Raw genomic sequence first — 18,423 nt, forward strand, 5'->3', positions numbered from 1 at the left:
AGAGCTTCCGGGTCCTTCACAGGTGACGATGGGGCAAGACACGGCCCAGGGAGTAACGACTCGACCTACCTCCGTTCTTGCCTTACTGGAGCACCACTCCGGAACACTGCTCTTCACGAAGCAGGTACGTCGGTGTAAACACAATATCCGACAGCCTTGTACCTCCCGGTTCCTCCCTTTATAGGGCGTGTTTTCCTTGAGTTATGTAACAGCTCTCCTGTTTACATAAGGGCGTGTTTCCTTGAGTTATGTAACAGCTCTCCTGTTTACATAAGGGCGTGTTTCCTTGAGTTATGTAACAGCTCTCCTGTTTACATAAGGGCGTGTTTTCCTTGAGTTATGTAACAGCTCTCCTGGTAACATAAGGGCGTGTTTTCCTTGAGTTCTGTAACAGCTCTCCTGTTTTCATAACCTCTCAACCGCTAAGCATCCTGGGAGATGTAGTCCGTTGTCGCTGGTTACCGTTTTCCTCCCCACGCATGACAGGAATTCTTGACAGTACATCCTCCCTCTCAGCGGCTCCCCACGGGTCCAGCGCTGGCAGGAAAACGCCGATGGAACAAGGAGACCAGGCGCGGAGCATGAACCCCTTCAGCCGGTTCCCATGATTGCTCCTCCGGGCCATATCCTTTCCACGCAACCAGGTACCACAGCTTCCCCCTGCGCCATTTGGACGCCCGTATGCCCGACACTTCATACTCCACCTCCGACTCCACGCATATCGGCCTAGGTGTCCCAGACGGCTTGGAGGGTGCTGGTTTGAGCAATGATACATGAAAGACAGGGTGTATCCGTAATGACTGGGGCAAGCACACCTTCACGTTCACGGGACCCATACACTTGGTAATTCGATAGGGGCCCATGTACTTGGGATGGAACACACTGGTCTTTCGAAACCTCATGTTTCTTGTGGATATCCAGACGTAGTCTACAGTGCGGTACAGCGGCCCGGGCCTTCTCTTCCTGTCTGCCGCAGCCTTGTATCTTCTCTTGGCCTCTATTAGGACAGCCCTTGAGCGCATCAACGTGTCTTTTATGTGTGCCACCCTGTCCGCTGTGGCGGGAATCCTGTCCTCTCTGAACGGATGTAGAAATGGCAAGAACCTGGGATGATGGCCATAGTTGCTATAGAACGGAGATGACTGTGTGGAGCTGTGAGTGGCGTTGTTATAGGCTATCTCTGCAACCCATAGCAAGTCGACCCATTCGTCCCTGCCCTGGTCCACAAAACATCGCAGATACTGTTTGAGCGTTTGGTTCAGGCGCTCGGTTTGGCCGTCCGTTTGAGGGTGGTAGCTGGTGGACAGGGCGGTCTTAACATGCAGCGCTGTGCACCACGTCTTCCAGAATTGCGCAGTAAACTGCGATCCCCGGTCCGACACGATCACCCCAGGTAATCCATGCAGTCGTACCACATTCTTTAGGAGTAGTGACGCCAATTCCCCGGCCGTAGGGACTCTCTTGCAGGGGATGAAGTGCCCCATTTTCGTCAAGTAATCCACCACCACCAGTATTGCCGTCATCCCCTGGTCTACCGGGAGGCCCACTACGAAGTCCAGTGATATGTTATCCCATGGTCTATCCGGGGTCGGAAGTGGATGTAAGAGCCCTTGGGTTCGGCCATGGTCGGCCTTCATGGTGGCACACGTAGGACACTCCTGTCCCCACCTCCTGACATCCACTCTCATGGTTGGCCACCAGAAATGCCGTCCCATGCTAGCCACCATTTTTTCAAAGCCCAAATGACCTGCGCATGGAGAGTCATGGCACCAGATGAATGCTTGTTTCCTTAGCCTAGGCGTGGGTATCAATAGGCACCTGCCCTTCAGGGGTATCCCGTCCTTCAGCTGCCATTCTCTGTGACTGAGGAGCCACCTCCGCCATGCGAATGACCTGATCCCTCTCTTTATTCCCCTCAGGAACGTATCCGGTTGGATAACTCCCAATACCATCCTCGGGGAAATGATGGAATGCTCGGTCGCAGGCAATGGTTCCTTAACCGTAGATTGACGGGACAGGGCGTCCGCCTTCCGGTTTTCCGTCCCCGGCCGATAAGTGATGCGGAAGTTGAACCCCGCAAAGAAGATCATCCACCGCAGCTGCCTGGGAGAAAGGTGTCGTGTGGCCGTCATGAACTGAAGATTCCGATGATCCGTGTACACCGATACCACATGTCTTGCCCCCATCAACCAATGCCTCCATTCGGTGAAGGCGTCCTTGATTGCGAGAAGCTCCTTCTCCGCAATATGGTAGTTGCGTTCGGCGTCGTTGAGTTTGCGGGACATGTACGCAACGGGATGAAGCACCCCTGTGTCGTGGTTGCGTTGGGACAAGATAGCCCCCAGCGCCACATCCGATGCGTCCGCTTCCACCACGTAGGGGAGATACGGATCGGGGTGAGCCAACACCGGCGCCTTACCAAAGGCGCTTTTCAGGGCCTCAAAGGCTGCGTTCGCTTCAGGGGACCAGACAAACTCCTTGGACTTCCTCAGTAGCTGTGTGATTGGGGCCACCAATCCTGAAAATCCATCTATAAACCGCCTGTAAAAGTTGGCGAAGCCAATGAAACTTTGGACGTCCTTCACGCTTTGGGGCACCGGCCAGTCTTTCACCGCCTTGATCTTTCGTTCTGCCATCTCCTGTCCCTCTGGACTCAGCATTACTCCGAGGAATTCCACGGATGTGACGTGGAAGTCACACTTGCTGAGTTTACAAAACAGCTTGTTTTCCCTCAGCTTTTGGAGCACAGCTTTGACGTGGTGTACGTGCTCCTCCACACTGGACGAATAGATGAGGATGTCGTCGATATATACGACCACGTAGATATCCAACTCCTCTCTGAATACCTCATTCAAAAAGTACTGAAAGGCTGCCGGGGCGTTGCACAGACCGAACGGCATGACGAGGTACTCAAAAAGGCCGAACCTGGTCTTAAAGGCGGTCTTCCACTCGTCTCCGTCCCTCATGCGCACCAGATGGTATGCCCCTTTCAAATCCAACTTGGTGTAGATACGAGCTTTCTTGACCTGTTCCAGAAGTACACTGATGAGAGGCAAGGGGTACCGATTCTTTATGGTGATCGCATTCAATGCCCTAAAGTCCACACAGGCTCTCAGCTCCCCATTAGCTTTCGGGATGAAGAAGAGTGGCGAGGCGGCCGGAGACTTGGACGGGCGGATGAATCCTAGTTTGAGGAGTTTATCCAGGTACCCCCGGAGATGCACGTTTTCAGGCTCCGTCAGGGCATACAGCCTGCCGCTGGGAACGCTGGCCCCTGGCACCAGGTCGATCTGGCAGTCAAACTGTCTATGTGGTGGTAGCACTTCCGCCTTCACCTCATCAAATACATCCTCAAAACTGTGATAAGCCTGGGGGAGAGCCACATCTTTTTCTGCCGCTGTAGCCACCGTCTGACTCCCGCTCTCATCTGCGTCAAGGGATTCCGTTCTTTTTCCACAATGCAGGATGCAATACGGTGACGTCATTTCGACGCGATGTGTTGGCCAATCCACAGAGGGGTTGTGTTTCTGTAGCCACGGCAATCCCAATATGACGCCATATTGGGGCGCTCGGATGATGTTAACATCGATTTGTTCCAAATGGTTCCTCCCATATCTCATCGGAAGGACCCCCGTGTGCTGCCCGATGGGCCCCGTCACCAATCGCCTTCCGTCTACAGCATAGACGTCTTCGGGTACTGCAGGCCTCGTTGTGGTCCATAAATATGCCAGTGGCCCCTGAATCCACCATGGCCACAACGGGTATCCACTGGTCATGCACTCCCACGTGCACCGTGAGAAACAGGTGTCGGTGTCCCTTAGTGACCGAGTTGGAAAGGGAAGGGATGGATGAGTGACTCCGAGATGCCCCTTCTTCGGTCCGGGAGTCCTCTAGTTTTCCGCCGGTATGTCCACCACGGCTGTTACCGACCGGGTGGCCCGATAACGGGACGTCTTCGGTTTGGCAGGGCATTCACGTACGTAGTGGCCTTTTTTGCCACAATATAGGCACAATCCTTGTTTACGGCGTGACTCTTTCTCCGTGGCTGTGAGGCTCGCTCGTATTGCGCCGATGTCCATGGGTTCTCCCTTGGATGCGGTGGAAGTTTCAGGACTTACCACCGTCACATAGGATGGAAGGGATTTTCCTTTTCTCCCATGATCCCCCTTTCTTTCACTTAGCCTATGTTCCAGCTGTAATACCAGGTTGATAAGGCCCTCACATGTCTTAGGTTGCGGGTCAATATGAGCCACGGCGTCCTTGAGCTCATCGCACAGTCCGTGATGGAAGAGCGCCGTCTGTTTAGCAACAGGCCACTTGGTTTCCGCAACCAGCCTTCGGAACGCGTTGAGATACTGCACCAGTTCGTTGGATCCCTGTCTCAACTCAAGCATTTCACGGTCCGCCGTGTACGAGTCAGCCCTTCTATCGAATACCTTCAGGAATTCCTCGCGAAAAGCACCCCAATCACATAAGATGGGGTCGTCCCTGCTCACCAGAGGTACGGCCCATTGTGCCGCGTTTCCAGCCAAATAGGAAATAAGGAAAGCCACACGAGCCTGACTCGTGGGGAACGCCCTTGGCTTGCACGAGAAATGTAGCGCCACTTGTGTGAGGAATACCTGCACTGTGTTAGGATCCCCACCGTACCTGTCTGGTGTTGCCAAGGGGATGGCTACCGGTATTTCCACTACTACCGCAGGGTCTGGTTCGTGAGGGAGGTGCTGGGCGTGAGCGGGTCCAATTGGATAGCGTCCAGTCTGGCTTTTACATCGGCTGTCTCTTGCCTAGAGGCAGCCAATTCAACTTGCACGGTCGCTAAAGCAGCCAGCACAGCATCAAGTGTTGCCATGTCTGTTATCGACCGGGAGACAGTTAGTGTTGTTTAGGGTCGGATATTTTGTAACGCCCTGAACGTCTCAGGATCGTTTAACAGACACGCTAATGAGGACGCAACCACTTGTGAAGGGTAAGTTATTTTAATGAAGGCACAAATAACACAAAGAATAAACAAAAGTTATAGTCACTGGAATCCTCCAGGCTATGTACGTTACCAGCCCACCGCACGGATGGTCCTAACCGTCCTCTGCATATACGCCGGTCCCGGCGTATGCCAACAGAGGGCAGCAATGAAATGGCCGACAATGCCAATCGGTAGGCTGTGAGGGGCACGAAGAGTGTTGGGGAGAATCGAGGAGTCAGGGAAACACCCAGCCGGGGTCTCTACCTGAAGGGAGCAGCCGCTCAACCTCTTCCTCAGACTGCACCGGGACGCGGAGTCACCTCCTGGTGATGCGTCACCGATACCCCAATCAAAAGTAAGAAGACTGAACCGAGAGCAGCCGCTCGATCGATCCTGTGGACTTCCGAGTCTGTAACGCGGCAAACACCTCCTGGTGTGCGTGACAGCTGGCAGTCCCTGTATCTCTGGTCGGGCTGGGAGTTACGACTCCAACCAGCAAAAGCGCCACTGCGCTTTGACTCAGCCGAGTCAAAAAGCGAAGCTCAATGGTTGACCGGTAGAGCTTCCGGGTCCTTCACAGGTGACGATGGGGCAAGACACGGCCCAGGGAGTAACGACTCGACCTACCTCCGTTCTTGCCTTACTGGAGCACCACTCCGGAACACTGCTCTTCACGAAGCAGGTACGTCGGTGTAAACACAATATCCGACAGCCTTGTACCTCCCGGTTCCTCCCTTTATAGGGCGTGTTTTCCTTGAGTTATGTAACAGCTCTCCTGTTTACATAAGGGCGTGTTTCCTTGAGTTATGTAACAGCTCTCCTGTTTACATAAGGGCGTGTTTCCTTGAGTTATGTAACAGCTCTCCTGTTTACATAAGGGCGTGTTTTCCTTGAGTTATGTAACAGCTCTCCTGTTTACATAAGGGCGTGTTTTCCTTGAGTTCTGTAACAGCTCTCCTGTTTTCATAACCTCTCAACCGCTAAGCATCCTGGGAGATGTAGTCCGTTGTCGCTGGTTACCGTTTTCCTCCCCACGCATGACAGGAATTCTTGACAGTTGGTGAGGTTCTCTAGGAGGGGGATGGTGTTGGGGTTGCTGAGGTTGTCTAGGTGGAAGTTCAGGTCTCCGAGCATTATGTAGTCCGTGGAGGAGAGGGCATTGGGGGGGAATGTAGTCTGCGATGGAGTTGGTGAGCGGGGTCTGAGCGGTCTGTAGGTGAGTGTTCCATGGAGCGTCGTTCTAGGGTTGGGCGGGATCTGGAAGTAGATGTGTTCCATGAGGGGCAAGACATCGTCCGAGTTGGTGGTTGTTAGTGGGAGGGAGCTTTTGTGCACGATGGCGAGGCCTGCTCAGGGGCAGTTTGGGTTGTCTTTCCTCAGCATCTTGCATCAGTCAGGGATGGCGGTTGAGATGCCGAGTGCGGAGCTGGCATTGGTTTGTGACGTCGGGTGAGTGAATATTGAGGAGGTTCCAGAGTTCTACAGCGTGTCTGTGCAGGGATTTGGATGGGAAACACCCAACATTCAAAGATAGGTGCTGTCAAACAATCCAGAAATATGTCTTTGGTGTCATGAACTGCATGACATTTATCCTAAATCATTGTAGCGTTTCAATTTTGGTTTTCCTCCTTACTGACCTTGCTTTGGTGGAGGCAACTCCTGATAAATTGCCATTTGTATTTTTCAAGGTCAAAGGTCATCTCACAAAAGCTCTTTCTGCTCTTTGGTTTCACCAGCTAATTCCTAATTTTACAACCTTTCAGACACCCATTTCAGTAAATTAAACCAGACATTAATGATTCATTCCTGGCTAGTCTCGTTGATCCAAAACTTGTTGTGAGAACAAGCGATTAAACCAGGGCACCGGCAAGGCTGGATGTGAGAGGCGGGTGTGTAACTCAATAAATAAGGCTGCTTCGCTTTCAGAAAGAGGAATGATATGCCTGGTGTGTTCCTGCTGCATTCTTAATTTGTCAGTACTTGCCCTGGGAGTAGCAACTCCATCAGCATTCAGTTTGTGCAGTCACTTGGCTGATCTCCGCCATCTTGTGTGAACCATTGTATGATTCTCGGGGTACGGCAGGGGCCTCTACGAGCTCAATCTTCTCTGACTGAGGGTTCATTGTAGTTCCTTACGCAGTCAACAGCATGTGCAGCTAATTTTCAGAGTTTTGCAAAAGAAAGAAAAGAAAGACAGATAGGAAAAATGTAGACTTAGATAACGTCAATCTATAACCAGACCCTCAGTGTAACTTTGGCAGCACGCAGCACTTTTTGCCCGAGCCCTGGTGAAAGGCGGGATCAGTGCAGGAGTACTATTTCACCGGCAGAGGCTTCCCGCAGTGCGGGACCCTCAGAGTTATTTTGGCAGCACGCAGCACTTTTTGCCCGAGCCCTGGTGAAAGGCGGGATCAGCGCAGGAGCGCTATTTAATCGGCAGAGGCGTCCCGCAGCACGGGATGGGCCCGGGCTCAGCCCGGGCGTAGACCGTGCCAAGACGGGCCTTAGCCCGTCCGAGTCTGGCGGAGGCTGGACTGGGCCCCCTCTCTTGGTTCGTGTTACCCGGCTCTATTGCAGACCTTGCTTGACTGATTCTAAGAGAATGCTGTAACAGAGACATTCGAGGGACTTTAGCATAAAGGCTGTGCAAAGCAGAGGTGAGTGAGGACTTACGGGATTTGTTTGTGGGGTGTATCCCTTTAATCTCCAAAAATCGTCGAACGTTAGCTGTTATAGCTCCTCTACACAAGCAAAGTTGGACTCTTTGGGGCGGGAAAGCACCACACCTCACATTGTCCAATTTTTATCTCCTCGCTGACTTTCATGTAAGGTAGCTTATTACGACACATAATCGCCCCACTACTTTGAATTTATGCTGGTGGACATTGTTGTAAACACTTGTTAGTACCCAATGGTGAAGAGAAAGGCTTCTACTAATCAGCCTCAACCCTCAACAAAGGTGGAAGGGAAATCACGCCTAACGCTCGTGAGCTATCTTACAGGGGCTATGGGGGCCATTGAGAAGCATAATTTCCACTGTTGAAGAGACATTTAACTCAGAAAAATTGGGTGTATTAGCCGGACCCAATGAGTTACCATCCGTATTGGCTGGTTCTCCTTCTGGCCCCCAAGGGATATACCACCCCAGAATGGCTGCATACAAAACGTGTCAGATCATATAACACTTAATGATCAGGAACCTGACACACAGCCCCCATTGAAAAGCCAGAGGAACCCAAGAGATGTGAGTAAGTTAAAAGTGGGTGCCGTTGGAAGTGAAACAAGCATTTGCAATGCAATAGGTCTCGCATTTACGCGAGTTTGAGCTGTTGACATTGCAAATAACAATACCAATAGCTTAAACTCGCATAAATGCGAGACCTATTGCATTGCAAATGCTTGTTGTTTTTCCCATGGTTCTCTTATGCAGTCTTCTTTGCAGAGACTTCCCGCATCAGCCATGGAGATTTTTTTTCATTTTGTTTGTCATGTGTTCTGATGTGGAGAGCTGGGTTTGTTTTGTCATTTGATCCCTTTGAAAACCTTTCCAATTAATGCAGTGAAGGCCTCTCGCATGAAGTTTGACAGTGCGGCCTTGTTGTTCAGGGGCCCGTGCAACTGGGTTCTGTTTCTAACTTCTAATTCCCTGGTAAACTATCGTTCTTGGAAAGCGTCGTGTGCGCGCAAAGAAACGCAGATGTCCGAGTCAGGAGCTTTTTATGTTTAAATTCTTTAGCTGTGCAGCATGGCTAAAACATTTAGCAAATAAAATAGGTCCTAAAGGGGAGAGCTATTAGCTTTGTCAATGCTTGTTAATATCCAGTGATGTTTCTGACTTCGGAATGCTCCCTGTTTGCTTATGTCTAATTGTGTCTTACATTCCAGCTTGTGCTTCTGTTAGATATATAAGATTGGGTTTTGGCCTTCGTGGAGTCTCTTTGCTTGATGGCGTCTTGTTTTGAGGCTGTTGCTCGTATTTCATATACTCTAATGTCTGTTCCGTGAGTGTTACGTCAGGTGGCATTTGCAAAGCACAGCACTGCCATTTACTGGGCTTCTTGGCGCTTTACAGCTTGAAATCACCAGCGGGCTGTGCTCGCGCACAGTCACGTGCCTGACCATCGGAAACAGAGATACGCCCACGGGACAGTCGGTGCAACAATGCAGAGCCAATGTGGTATTTACTGCCCCCTGGTGCATATCTGTCCATCAGGAGTCGTGATTAGGACCAAATGTCCGGCGTGCGGGCGTGCCCGGCCAGAGCCTCTCCGAGTAAAAACAACAGGCAATTAAAGCCAGCCACGCTAGAGTCCCTGCCTCACAATTGCATGCAGATGTGTTACCGAAGAATGCTCTTAAATTCCACTCCGAACTCATTAGTGCATCACACATTGTGCGCGAGCCGCCTGATTGTGGCGCGAGGCGGGGCCTGTGCATGCAAAGAGCCCTTTCCTGCAGCTTGTTTTGAAGTGAAGACTTTGATATTCAGAATTACTGCAAAGCCGCAGCTCCCAGTGCCGGGGCTCCATCAGTCTCGGGTCATTAACCGCCATCAAAAAGCATTCTGAGGCACCGGCCTCCTCGCACTAGTAAAAGGCGGTCTAGCGCCATGAAAGTCACCAGACGGACATTAGCACGCTTACAGTATTCCCTCCGCTGAAGTGAGACGGCTAGCTCTGTATGTAGCAGCGCAGAAACACCTAGGGGTTTCTCTGAGCTACATAGATAGGTCACAGGCACCACCAGGGTGAAATAAAAAACAAGAAAAACAAACCCGGCGGAGCGTGGCGCGCGCGCTTGGCGAGGGCGGGTAGAGAGAGCAGGGTGTGTGGCGAGAGAGGAAAGAGGGCGACGGCGTGAGAGACAGGGCAAGACAGTCAGATAGAAACACGGGAGAGGTACAGGGGCACCGAGGCAGAGAGAGCGGACGATTTTAGTGAGACAGAGAAAGTAAAAGAGGGAGAGAGGTGTTCTGCGTTCGCTGCGTCTATTCTTCTGAGACCCCCAGAACATAAGCCTGAATCTCTCACGCTCTTATTTACCTGCCAGACATTGGCTTATCTGGAATTTTGTCAGTGAGGAACTTGTCCTCCACCGCCCTTGTTTCCCGAGACTGCAGACATACACCTAAGTGACTCATTAGTCACCAAAGCAGATCGCAAACAAAAAATGTCCACTGCTGCGGAGATGTGCCCAGTCTAATTAAACAAGCCCGGCGGAGCGTGGCGCGCGCTGGCTTGGGGGCGGGGGAGCGCATTCCAGGCGGGGGAGCGAACCCTTTGAAGTGCTCCCAAAAAGCGGAGTGCATGGCGGCACCAAGCGTGTGATTGTGCGCGTGCTAGCAATGCAATCCGCTTTTTGGGAGCACTTTGAAATGCCCTTTTACAATAGTCTCGCTTTGCGATCGCTACGCGATAGCAAGGCGAGACCTAAAAATGAATAGGGAAATTAGGGGCTCGCCACTAAAATCTCGTAAAAAATTGTCCAAAGGTGTTAAAACAACAGCCCCACTAGACATAGGAAGCAGGGTTAAGGCTAAGCCGTATTCCAAACCGCAACCCACTAACACCTCTAACGAACTTGGGAATCTTACTGCACTAGTGGAAAAATTAGATACTTTCCTAAGAAACTCACTGGCCGCACTAGCTGAAAGAGTCCCCCAGATTGAAGCATGATTGAATAACTCGCAGGTAATGGAGGGGCAGGTCAACCACAAATTCAAGCCCAGCAGCCAAGAGGGTTTAGGAGAAGCCAACAGGTCAGATGGAAGAACAAATCATCACGATCAGTCAGTTGTGATACCGAGCAGAATTGACATAGGGATCCAACCCACCAGGTTTTGTACACAGACAGTGTTAGGTACCTCTATAGATCTCCTTATGACCTCTCTGGCCCACAACCAATCCAACGCCAAGACAAGCAGGGGCAGTAATGGTACTAACATACGATCAGGCAGTTCTATTCAGATAAACAACAACTATTGCAACGTGCTATTATCCACCATGACCTCTCTATCTGAATTGAACTGCTTTGACTTAACACCAGCCGTTTCCCCTTACACAGTTTTTCTTGCAAATGTACCTAGACAGAGGGCTCAGGAAAGTGAAGCTTGGAATGAACTGAGAAATAAGTCACTACACTGGTTGGGTACTAAGACAGGGTTAACGGAAGCACTCTTTACGGAGTTCAAAATAGCTCGTAGAGTCAGCTGGCTCGGTAGAGATTGCAAAACTTTACCAGGGTACTGTGTGGTTTTAACATTTAAGACACCCCAGCTAATGGAAAACATTTTCTGGAGCGGAGGTAATAACACCATAACGACACACGGGATTAACATACTACCCCTGTTTTTTTTTTTATCAGTCACCCTCTAATCTAGGATTGAGAACCAATGGGAGGGACTCAAATGAAAGAAATCACTACACATACAATATTGCTGCGAAAAACAATTTGATGCCCTCCCTGCACTAGATGAGGTAGATTGACTAAACATAATTGCAACTAGTGAAACAATCAGAGCAATAGATTACTCACTAATAGCCCCCGATGTCATTGGCCCCAACTCTAAGCAGGAATTTTATACGAATAGAGGTATATGCATGGATTGTAGAGATAGTCCAGCAGATAACAACCCCACCTGATCTAACACTCTTTTTATAGGAGGGAAGCAGGACCTATTCGAAACATGGGCATGAGACATCAGGTATCCTTCCCTACTACTGAATTAACTGAGAGAGCAAACGAAAGTATCGACAGGGCGAATAACATCTCTATATTATTTTGGATCATCGCAGGGCTACCATCCGCTCTGGCATGAATTTGTTGGGAAATTTTGCATATTTTGTTTGCAAGAAACCTGGTTGGTGGACCCAACTCATATCAACGACTTTAAGACCTTTCACACTGCCGCAGTTCCGTCTGTACATGGGAGGCCCAAGGGGGGGGTCTTAGTATATATGTGTCAAATATGGTGAATGCATTCAAAATATCTTTGATGATAATAGAGACATATTATCGAATCATGACCATGTACACAGACAAACAACACTGTATTGTACTGATACATTTCTATAACAATGCCCCGAAGGACCATGTGGTGGTAATTTTGAAAAAACTATTGAATGGTTTGAGTAAGCTACAGAATGAAAATGTAGGATATGTTCTCTGTGTACAGGGCGGGGATTTTAACACTGCATTGTGCTCATTAAGTGGAGATGGAACTTGTGTATTATCAGATGACGACAATAATATTTGTTCCCATTTTCCTCACTCAATCTATGGGGACTCTTTAAATGAGATCTTATTCGCATTTGATTTAGGTTTTGCTAATGATCTATGTTCCCCACCAATCCCCTTTACTCAGACGTTTAACAGGAGAGGCTTGAACACAATTGTAGATTTTATAATTTTATCCAATAAATACTCTACACGACTCATAGGCTACAGAACTCACAAGAATGCCATGAGCGATCATTTTCCACTGAGTGTGAATTTATCCCTGCCCAATAAAGTGCGAAAACCTCAGTGCAAATGAGTACATGCTGCTGAGAATATAGTAGTGGGTAAAATAAATGGCTTGTTGTGGCAAACAGTTATAACTCTCTCTTAACCTGCTTGGATGAGATTACTCCACATGTTGGCATTCTTGAACCCTACGCAAAGATTACAGGTGAATTAAGGAATGCACTAAGGGTGGAGTCTAAAAAGGCACACATGAACAACCAAGGGTGGTTCGACTCCAGATGCACGAAAGCTTACTCAAGATTGATATACGTGTTACACAAGCCAGTTAAGGAACAGAAACAAAATTATTGAGTGCAGGAAGGAATATAACCATGCTTTGAAAATTTGAAAGGAAGCTAGCCTGAACAGAGATAGTACAGCATTTTGGCGCGCAGTAAAAGCTCCTTTCCTTACAGCCCAAGACACACCTACTATAGAGATCTCTATAGATGAAAGACAATGGGTGGGTTATTTTTCAAACATGTATAGCCAAGAACACGTGGAGAGTGGAACGGATGCCTCCTTAAAGCCGCAGGGAACAATCCCCCGGTAACCTACCCCATAGCCCTGGTTTTTACCCTAGATGAGGTAAACCGTGCTATAAAAGCTAGCAACGGAGGAAAGGTACCAGGGCCCAGACGGAGTACCAATAGATCGCTTTAAATCGAATCTAGATTTATGGGGCCCACTCCTAACGTAGGTCTTGGCAGCCTGCTGTTGAACTGGATTCATAAAGACCTGGTCGGAATCAATCGTGGTCCCAATATACAAAAAAGGGGACCGACAGAACCCAGCATGTTACCGACTTATATCGCTGTTGGACTCTTTGATCAAGGTGGCTGGACGAATAGTGCTCAACCGGCTCCAGGATTGGGCGGAAGGCAATAATGTTTTAGCAGATTTACAGTTTGGATTTCGCGAGGGCTTCGGCACAGTTGAACAAGGAGTTAATCTTCATATATTACTGGGAAAGTACACGCTGTCAAAAAAGGGAAGATTATATTTGGCTTTCGTGGACCTTACGGCAGCCTTTGACTGTGTAGTTCATGGTAAACTATGGATCATTCTAGCCGATACGGGGGTGGAAGCTCCACTAATACATTTTCTGAGGCAGCTGTATAGTAACGCAAAAGCTAGGTTTCGGTATGGAGCCAAGGGCGAATGTACTGCGCTGTTCAACGTGGAGAGGGGGGTTAGACAGGGCTCTGTCCTGGCACCTTTTTTATTCACACTCAATACTAATGGTTTGGGGCAAATCATGGTAGAGAAGTGCCAGGACTTGCCACAAATAAATAACCGCCCTGTACCTGCCCTTCTCTACGTGGACGATGCAGTACTAATGACCCAAACACAACTGGGTCTCCAACGGGCACTCGTTAACTATACTGAGTACATGAAAAACCTGGGTTTGAGTGTGAACACCGCAAAAACTTTCTTAATGAAATGCGGGAAAGGCAGCGCAAAATGCAGGGACATGTTTATCGACGGTAAAAAGGTGGAAACTACTACCACATACCCCTACTTAGGCATATTATTCAACCACAAGAGATCATGGTGCCAGGCTGTCAAGACTAGAAAATTAATTTTTATGAAAACCACGGCAGCTCTGGTTAATTTTGCGAAGAAATTAGGAAGAAGACCCCCAGTTGGGATGCCACACATTTATTGAGCTAAATGTGTCAGCACGGCCATATATGGTGCAGGCGTGTGGAGATACTGTGATGTAAAACCTATCCAGCAGGTTGAGAACGCCTTTTTAAAATTTCTTCTGGCAGTTCCCTGTAGTAACTGAACTTATATATGCCACTCAGAATTAGAGATACCGTTTTTTCAGACATAATAAAATCCCAACGGGTTCTGTTATGGCACCAGATCTGGACCTCAATAAAAACTTCTTTCAACCGCAATATTATAAAAGATAGCCTCAAGCTTGATAGGGTACTAGAGATTGCCTGATTAAAATATATAAAAGATTTTACGGCTGATCTGGGCCATCCCGAATAGTATGACGACCCATCTTCTATATGTTCTATCTCCAGAAAGGTCTTTAAAAAAAATGTGCATGTCACATTTGGAGGCAATCAGATTTGCTGCTGAGTCATCACGTTCTTCGGTACAATCTAATCAAATGATTCTAAGTACGCCCGGTATTCAGCCTTATTCATTTTCTATACCGAGTGGGTACAATAGATTTGTACTGATTCGGCTCAGACTTTCTTTCATCGATTGGTAAGCTTCCCCATAATAAATGACTGGTCAAAAACACTGAGTAAATGCCCGTGTGATGAAACGTTTCAGCAATCATCAATGCAGGTAGTTTCATTTCGCAAATTTTACATTACACAAAGGAGGAGGTGGATTCTACCTATTTTAAAACTGTGGCGTCTGAGACAATGCCGACCAGCATTTTTAGCATTGCAACTTGTAGAAAATGAATGTTTTTCAAGATCAATTACATTATTCTTGAAAAGCACAATTAAATGCAGAAAAGCTATCTGTATATGAGCCGAGTACAGCTTACAGGTTAGAATTGTATTAACTGCTTGGTAACAAAACCTTATATAACTGAACATTTTGCAATCATTCTTAATTATCTATTGTATATGTGTTTTTAATTTGTCGCTTTTATGGTTTTTTATGTAAAAATCGAATAAAGCTTGACGGATGATGAACCGGAAAAGCCTAAACAATGAATTGCCTTGAAAATCTGTTCCTTTTTCTGGCAGCACGTGACATCCAAATTGTGAAACCGCTGGAAGACATGGAAGTTACAGAAAAGGAGAGTGCATCATTCCTCTGCCAGATTTCGCATGATGAGGTCCAAACGCAGTGGTATAAAAATGATGCAAAGCTAAAGGCAGGAGACAATGTAAAGATTCGCCAAGAAGGTATACTCAAAAACGTATTACTAAAGGATGCTTTGGTTTCTGAAGATAAAGTTTCCCACAGAGATTTCTATGCTGTGTATAGGCCTTAGAGTCTATTTAAATGTACCTTTTAAATTATAACTTGTTTAACTTAACTTGTTTTTATGTACCACATGCAACACTTTGATACTATGTATGTGAGCACTTTTCAACATGACATTTTATTGCCAGTGAGACAGTTCCACGACAGTGGTCAGTGGTGTACATCTCGCATGTTAAAACCATATGCATTAAGACATGAGCAGGCACCATCATGAGGGTTCCAGCCTATGGTTGAGTAAAGTAGTTGTTCTTTGCTAGTGGCCTGGGTGGCCCCGACTTGTCCTACCTAGGGAAAATGCTTGCCATATACAGTGCTTGTACTTCCTTAGGTCAGCAATGTAAACTACAATTTTATATGCGTGATCTTAGAAAGGAAGAGCTTTAAATGGGTCAGCCCTGGCGAGTTACATGATATCTAATTTTAGTGGGTGTGGAGTTGGTACCCATGAGGAAATTAGGTGTATTATTTGGTGTAGTTGTGCAACTTCAACATGCAGTACACTTACCAACCACTTTAGGTCCATTCGGTTTTCCTCTGTAAAACCTTCAGATCAACCCTGGATAATTGTGGCACTGAGCAGCAAGGCTAACACAGAGGAACAAGTGTAAAGCATTTAAATAGCACCTAAATAATTGAAGAAGAGTTCAACGCAACACTCAAGAAATCCGAAACCAATTGAGAAAAATAGACCGTATTTTTATTACAATTTAGATTTCCAGGCACTTTATCCGCGTTGCAATGGATTCCTATGGAGTGGTTCTTATGCAAGGGATAAAGGACGCTGTGAATGTGACATGATCGACAGGGGTCTTACTGCAGGGATTCTCGGTCCATGAAGATGGTGAGGGGGTTCAGTTTTCAGGGTCGACGTCCCATGGAGTCCTCTTCTGTCTTGCCAAAGTCCAGTCCCCTCTGGAGTACCAGTCACCGGTTGTTATGGTCACAAGCCAATCCTTCCTGAGTTGATAAATCACTTTCTAAGGGTCCGAGTAACTCTCCAATAGCACTCCCAGGCTCAGTGAACTCGGGTGCAACTCTGTACGTTGGGTCTTGGTCCTCAGTGCGGCTCGGCAGTGGTGATAGCAACTTGGAGACTTTAGGCCCACTCTTTGCTAGCCACCAAGTGTAGCAGGAGCATTCCTCATTGGTGCAGCCTCTCTTTGTGGGTCTCTTGGTGCATCAGGGAAATCCTTCGTTGGTCCTTCTTTCAAGTCGGTTGAGATCTGAGGTCTGGGTGCCAGGGGTGCCCCTTTATGCTCAGAAAGAACCCTCAGGGCAGGATGGCCAATGGGCTACCAGGTTCTCTCCCACCTGGTAACAACTTTGTGTGAAGTGTGGCCTCTGGCTTTCCGAGGATGCACCATTCCATCCACTCCCAAATTGGCGAGACCACTTTCTCAGTGTTCAGACCTTCCTAGCCCACCTCGGGGTGTGGCTACAACAGGGCTATACTCTGCTGGGGAAAACAATTTGGCAACTGTTTTTTCCCTCTCTGCTTCCTTTGCCAGCCTATCTACCTCAAAAATGAGGTAGCCCTCCCCCTGGTGTTGCACATCTGCCTTTAAAAGGTGGCTTTACTTTTAAAGCCTGCCATTTGGGGCTAACACCCAGTTAACTTCCTGCAGGAGGGAGGTAACACCCCCTGACCTGCTATACCTCATTTTTCTCCATTCTGAGAGTCGTTATCAAGTCTCTCCAGAAGGACAAAGCTCTCTCATGGAGCAGGCTCCATGTGTGTTCTGGAAGGCACAGGAGTTTTAATGGCAACACAGAGGCAGCATTGATAAAGCTGCACCCTGCAACAAGTTACATTAATTTCGAATTGAGACATAAGTCAGGCTTATGTAATGAGTTGTTTGATACCTTGGAGTGCCTACTTTGGTCGCACCATTCTGGAGTTAGCACAGCTAATGGGTCAGAGTATAACCATGCACTCTCAAATTGGGCAACCAAGTCTTTCCACCGTAAAAACTGTATTTTTGCATGTTTCACTGTCAGGACATACAAAGTACATGTCCTGCCTGTGTCATATGCTGCACCCTACCAGAAAGGGTCCGAAGGCCTGCCAGAAGGGTGACTTACACACAGGTCCAGGGGAAGTGTTGGCTCTGCCATTGCTTTCAATGGCAAAGTCGGGCTAGCAGTGCACAACTGCTCTACCAATCCGCAGTGGTTGACTGGGAGACTTGGTCTACTTGGGGGACCTCCAGAGTGGCGCAACCAGTGCTGCTGGCCCTGGGGTACCCCTCTAATTCCCATGCCCTGGGTACCAGGGTAGTATTTACTATGGACTAACAGGTAACTTAGCTATTTCCAATTGGGTATAGCCAATTAAACATAAGCTTTAGGGTCAGGACACTGGCCCTGGGGTCTGGTTAGGTGGCCTTGGTGCACTGTCAGAGTTGAAAAACCAGCAGCATCAGTTGAAAAACTTTGAGATGACCATACAAAAAGAGGCATTTCCTCACAGTACCATGGAGGCTCTCTGGTGTTATGAGCATAATGAAGATCTTGACTGCACACAAATTAGCATCAAAGCAGACACTTTTGCGGGGACAGTGCTTCGACAAGCAAAATGATACAGAGCATATATCCTATTCCTGCAGGAGACCCACCTATTGGGCACTAAGACACTGTGCTTGGCGCACTTCAGATTCGTACAGACATTCCATTCTGGGTTTGCCAGGGGCTCCAGAGGAGTAGCCATCCTTGTCCATCGCAGCATTCCCTTTGTTTACAGTAAGTTATAGTCCGACCCCCAGCGGCAATACATAGTGGTTTGCGGAAAGCTATATGGAGAACCTCTTGTCCTTGGCAGCGTATACCCTCCCCCCTCTGGCATGGAACCTGATAGAGAAATTGACAACACTATGGACTGAGATCCCGTCGGGATTAACAGTAGCAGGAGGTGACTGGAACGATGTGCTATGCCCGGCACGGGACAGATGGCGTAGTGGAGGGAGACCGCAGACGGTTCGAGAATCTAA

At 48.2% G+C, this 18,423-nt stretch overlaps 1 protein-coding gene across 27 annotated transcripts in view; it reads left to right on the top strand.

The window, feature by feature from the left end:
- Positions 1-18,423, top strand: part of OBSCN (obscurin, cytoskeletal calmodulin and titin-interacting RhoGEF) — a 1,809,553-nt gene that overhangs the window by 411,077 nt on the left and 1,380,053 nt on the right. For all 27 annotated transcript variants that reach the window (XM_085628811.1, XM_085628818.1, XM_085628815.1 and 24 more), the window contains exon 27: positions 15,193-15,354. In XM_085628811.1, the coding sequence (XP_085484937.1) occupies positions 15,193-15,354 (162 nt within the window). The remainder of the gene's footprint in view (positions 1-15,192; positions 15,355-18,423) is intronic.

Source organism: Triturus cristatus, chromosome 10 (genome assembly GCF_964204655.1).
Source record: "Triturus cristatus chromosome 10, aTriCri1.1, whole genome shotgun sequence".
NCBI lineage: Eukaryota > Metazoa > Chordata > Amphibia > Caudata > Salamandridae > Triturus > Triturus cristatus.